We start from the raw sequence: 5,634 nt of genomic DNA on the forward strand, positions 1-5,634 counted from the left end.
AATGTGGGGTAAATCGGATTGTAATTTGCATTAGATGTTTGTAAGAAGATTAAAGAAGTATTGAAACTACCTGTCTCTATATAATTGTTTTTTTTTTTTTAAATAAAACTCTCTTATATGATATTGCTATGATTATAGGGGACACTGTGGCTCAGTGGGAGAGCATTCTCCTCTTGTTCCAGGAGTCCCTAGTTCGATCCCAGAGTAAGTGATGACAAATGTGAAAAATGGAGAGATCATGACGGTACTAACTCGTTTGTCAGCAACAGGAGTTTACATTCTACCGTTTTTTATTTTCAAGGGCAAGAGAGTGAAAGTTGAATATCGCGATGGTATTCCACCAGGATCCGACGTGTGTGTGACAGAATCAGGATGGGTGAAGGTGGAGGTTTTCATGAAATGGGTGGAACATCTCCAGAAACATCGAAGTCCTGGTAAAGTTATTTTAATTATGGATGGATATTATTCGCACACATCCCTGTCTGTAGTAGACGTGTGTGAAAAATATGATATAGAAGTGTTGTTGTTGCCACCTCAAACAACACATGTTGTGGAGCCGATTGATGTTCGTGTTTTTAAGCCATTAGAGGGATATTTCAATCAGCAGGCAGCAAAAAGAGTTTATCTGCGGCATTTACACATCACAATCATTGTGATCCGATTTCCCCCAACACTGATCCGATTTACCCCACAACGTTGCGATAAATCGGATTGATCTATCAGCTGTTACAAAGTTAAATTTTTGGGGTAAGAACTAAAAATTTAAATTTTTTTCATTATAGTCTATTAGATGAAGGTTCACTTAGTATTATATATGTACTTCTCGTTTAAATAGAGTTGAGTTGAGTTGATTTTACTTTAGCGTCCCTTTCAGCAGCGAGGCTATATGAGACGTGGACCTACTGATTAACGTGGAATCCGAACCACATGAGCTACCGCCGGGAATCGAACCCGGATCTTTCGTTTAAATAGAAGCATATTAAACTTCCAACTTGACGTTTTCTGCAAAGGTGATCCGATTTTCCCCTACCTACCCTATAACACGTTTATCCTTGTGTCACCAGTTGCCAGAACCTCGATAGTCTACATTACACTTAATGAAGTATCTAGGATGCACCACCAGGAAGTGCGGTTGCCATTTGGGTACCCAAAACGGGAGCGCCCCTTACACCCCTTGACCCATCATTTGTAACTTTAGAGCTCCTTCGTGGCTAAGCGGTTACCGCACTCGCCTTTGACGTCCCGGCTTCGAATCCTGGCGGAAGCTAGTGTGTTTCGAATTTCACGTTAATCAGTAGATTCATTTGTCATATACTCTTGGTGCTAAAAGGGATGCTAAACTGAAACTCAACTCTTTCTCTAATAACAGTAGTAATTGTTCATTTGGTATTTAATGCTCTTTCTCATCATCAATACTATTGTATACAAGGTTGCATATACAGGGTGTTTCAAAACAACACCGACAACTTTTGGGAGGTGATTCCTGACACCAAGATAAGATAAAAAGTATAGACCAACTTGGGTGTACAAATGTTTCTTTCTGAAGTATAGGCTGTCGAAAACATGCCAAAATGAACTTTAAAGGTCCACAGCTCCAACATTATGGGTCCTACCGCAGTCGGGTGAGGACTTTATTTAGGAACTTGTATGTGTTCTATCCAAATATCCATATTTCAGAATCCTGCAGTAGTTCGCAACAATTTGTATAGAGATAGTTAGTATTTCAAATTATATGCCCGTAGCCAAACTGCCTCTATAAAAATTGTTGCGTGAGTACTCTAGGATTCTGAAACATGTATTTTTTGGATAGGACACATATTAGTTTCCAAGTGAAGTCTTGACCGGACTACGGCAGGTCCCATAGTATTGGAACTATTAACCATTAAACTTCATTTCTTCATGTTTTCGGCTGCGTATAACTCTGAAAGGAAGCATTTCTCGACCCAGGTTGGTCTATACTTTCCGTCTTGTCTTGGTGTCAAGAATCACCTCCCAAACTTTGTCGGTGTTGTTTTGAAACACACTGTATACACTTTAATATGAGATCCTAGCTATGTACACTTTCTATGTAGTTAGTACTCGTTGTTTTATAGCAGATTTGATTCAGGATCTAGATCTTGAATCAAATCTACAACAAAACAAGGAACACTAAGTACTTAGCTAACAGGAAGTTTAAAAGAAATACTTGAATTTTGAAAAGACTTATCCATTCTCTATTAAGAAACACGTTAACTTTCTTTCTGTATTACGGCAGATGCCTCGTTTCATCTTCATATGGAGTTTGAGTTTCGAGATAAAATAGGCAACTTAAACAAAATTACAGACTCACACAAATCCTGGAAGTCCATTAACTGCAGGCAATTTAAACGAAGCTAGAGAAGAGAAGAAAACACGAAGGCAAAGTTGGGAGATAAAAAGAAGCGTCAGAGGAGAATTGGATTAGCGTTGATCAAGTGAAGAATCGACCTAAGACCAGAGAATTCCCGTGTGGGCTGATCACAATACACAATTCTCATGTGGGTAATACTAAAGATTTAAGCTGCTACAAGAAAGAAAATAATCTATTTGAAAATGGCATTTATCAGATTTAGCTGCCGCTTTGACTTCTTATATTCATTAAAGACACATCAAACTTTCTAAAATGTCGTTCTTTTTGTAATATAAAAGTAATTCAGAAAGATTTTACTGTTAAATTTAAAGTACTTCACCTTATATAACATGGAATACATGAAGTAAATAATGTTAGCAGCTTAAAGAGAAAATACGTACCTTCTTCACTTTTTAAAATTATTTGTATGGATTTGTAGTATATAACTCCCACTCATGCAAAAGGAATACTGTATAATGTTCTTATTCGGGTCGAATATTGAAATGATTTTATAGGTAGAGTCAAAATAACGGTCCAGGCGAGTCTTTTCCTCTTCACCAGTTTTATTATAAAATTACTAAGTACAATGTGATTCATTTACAAAGAGTAAATAGTAATGTCTTTTCTCCTTATTGACCATATGAAGGAGATTGGAGTTTTGCACGGTGCCCCTTCTCTCAAAGCAGTCTCCAAGGCACCTGCAAAGGTTTCGGTGAATCTTGAAGGAAAACCCAATCAACCCACCGCAGCTTCGTGAGGTTTGGTTGTGATAAGGATCCCTAGTCCAATGCGCTAGTCCAATGTGACCTTGGAGCAGGTGTTAGTTAGTTGATCAGTAGTCAGACTGATGCCAGGTCCTTCTGTGGTCCCTCTTTCATTTGTCCTTTTCGGGTGGCTCGACCTCCTTCGGATCCTTTCGTGTGGTCCGTCTCCTTTCGGTTTCCTTCGTGTCTTCCTCCTCAGTGTATCGTCTGCTTTTGTAAATAATGGCACGTGTCGTTATTTATGTGCTTTTGTTGTGATGTGGGGATCCTTACTTGAAGAAATTGAATAAAACCTTTATACGGTTGACATAATTCTTCCAATATTACATACATATCAAACTTCTAGTTTAAGCTTAATATCTCATAATCAGATTACTTAGAATAAAGGAGACGGATGATTATGTAATAATAACTAAGGAAAGTGGGAAGAAAATACAATATATACAAACAATATTGTTCACGAACCAAAAATTAACATTCAGTAGGATTGAACCAGGGACCTCTTGCGCACTTTACTATTAAGCCACTGTCCTCTTATACAGGGTAAACGTGAAAGATGTTCACAAACTCCGTGAGGTGATTCGTGATATATATATATATATATATATATATATATATATATATATATATATATATATATATATACAGATGGTGATCAGAAAAATGGAAACACCTGAACGAAATTGCAACTTTCCAGATTAATATGGTGTCAGGCCACCTTTCGCCTTCAGGACAGCCTTAATGCGACGTGGGATGGAGGCATAGAGATCGTGAATGGTAGAAAGTGGAATTTTACACCATTCCTTGTGCAGGGAATCGGCCAATTCTGTGAGAGAGGATGGAGGTGGAAATCGTCGCCGGAGTCGTGTTTCCAAGACGGACCACAGATGTTCAATTATGTTGAGATCTGGGGATTGGGCGGGCCAGGGGAGGTGTTGAACTTCATTCCGATGTTCCTCAAACCACGCTGCAACAACGCCAGCTGTGTGAACGGGTGCATTATCATCCTAGAAGATGGCGTCATTGTCCGGAAACAACATCCGGACCATAGGATGCAAGTGGTCTCCTAAAATTGCGACATAATCGTTGGCAGTGATTCGTCCGCTAAGTGTGACCACAGGACTTAATGAAAACCACGATATGGCGGCCCACAGCATCACCGAGCCGCCGCCATGTTTCACAGTTGGGCGAAGACACTGCAGATCATAGGCTTCTTTGGGCGTTCTCCACACATGAACACAGCCCGTGGCTGGGAATAGGGTGAAGGATGACTCATCCGACCATAACAAACGTTTCCAGTCCTCAACGGTCCAAGTTGCATGGTCGCGGCACCATTTGCGGCGTGCGAAAGCGTTGTGGTCCCTGATGAGCGGTTTGGCCCGTGCAACACGACCCTGTAAGTTCATGTCATGTAATTCGCGGCAGACTGTGATTGTCGAAACAGGGTGGGGGAGGTGCTGATTGAGTTCCTCCGTCACTTGCTCCGCAGTGGCACGAAGGTTCTGCGTGACAATGCGCTTTAATACCCGGCGTGACTTGTCACTCATGATTTTCTTCCGCCCACTGTTCCGCTTCCCCGATGTGGTTTTCCCGTGTGTTGTGTAGGCCGTCATCACCTTCGACACTGTCCCACGCGACACACCTAACACAGTAGCCACTGTCGTCACACTCACTCCACATAACCGCGCACCAACAATTTGCCCTCTTTGAAAATCTGAGAGGTCTCCCATTTTACACTACCTCCGTCTGCTGCAACCACTGGACACTGCTGTTCCATTGCGCCTGACGTAGTATGGAGACCGACCTAACACACCACCACCAGCGGTCCGGCGCTGCGGGCGCTACGACACAACTGCCAACCCATACATCTGACGTGTTGCCAACTATAAATGTTTCCATTTTTCTGATCACCATCTGTATATATATATATATATATATATATATATATATATATATATATATATATATATATAAGTCCTCTTGCATATTGTGGAATTCCGCGTCTGTTACAGTTGTCAGGATTTGAATTTTGATTTCAAGTTGGGAACCCGTGTCCCTCACACACGACGCGGAATTCGACAACGTACAAGAGGACTTTTTTCTTCTTTTAATGTTACGAATCGCCTTCCGAAGTACGTGCACAACCTTCCGTTCCGTCGCAATTGTTACGATTCGATCTTCGATTCCAAGTTGGCAACCTTGTCACTCTTACATAACGCGGAATTCGACAATATGCAAGAGGACTTTTTTTTTGTCTTCTTTTGATGTCATGAGTTGAGTTGATTTTGAGTTTAACGTCCTGTTCAGCAGCGAGGCTATATGCACTGAGAAAAATCCATTCTCTAGACAGCGGTATATTGTACAAATATACGGAATTCTCTTGCTTATTATAAGAAATCAGTACGGAGCATGCGTTATCCTCTATATATAAGAAATCAGTACGCACAACACTTGTATGTTAGATCATGCCGTTGCAGGATATCTGATATCTAACAGTCTTCC

The 5,634-nt window shown here is 40.7% G+C and overlaps 1 protein-coding gene across 1 annotated transcript; it reads left to right on the forward strand.

Annotated features, from left to right (window-relative positions):
• Positions 1–211: 211 nt before the first annotated feature.
• On the forward strand, positions 212–715 carry LOC145689581 (uncharacterized). The gene has a single exon (XM_081763761.1). The coding sequence runs from the start codon at positions 212–214 to the stop codon at positions 713–715; it is 504 nt and encodes a 167-aa protein (XP_081619887.1).
• The last annotated feature ends 4,919 nt before the right edge of the window (positions 716–5,634 follow it).

The sequence above is a fragment of the Thermobia domestica genome, chromosome 7 (assembly GCF_964235325.1).
Source record: "Thermobia domestica chromosome 7, izTheDome1.hap1.1, whole genome shotgun sequence".
Lineage (NCBI taxonomy): Eukaryota > Metazoa > Arthropoda > Insecta > Zygentoma > Lepismatidae > Thermobia > Thermobia domestica.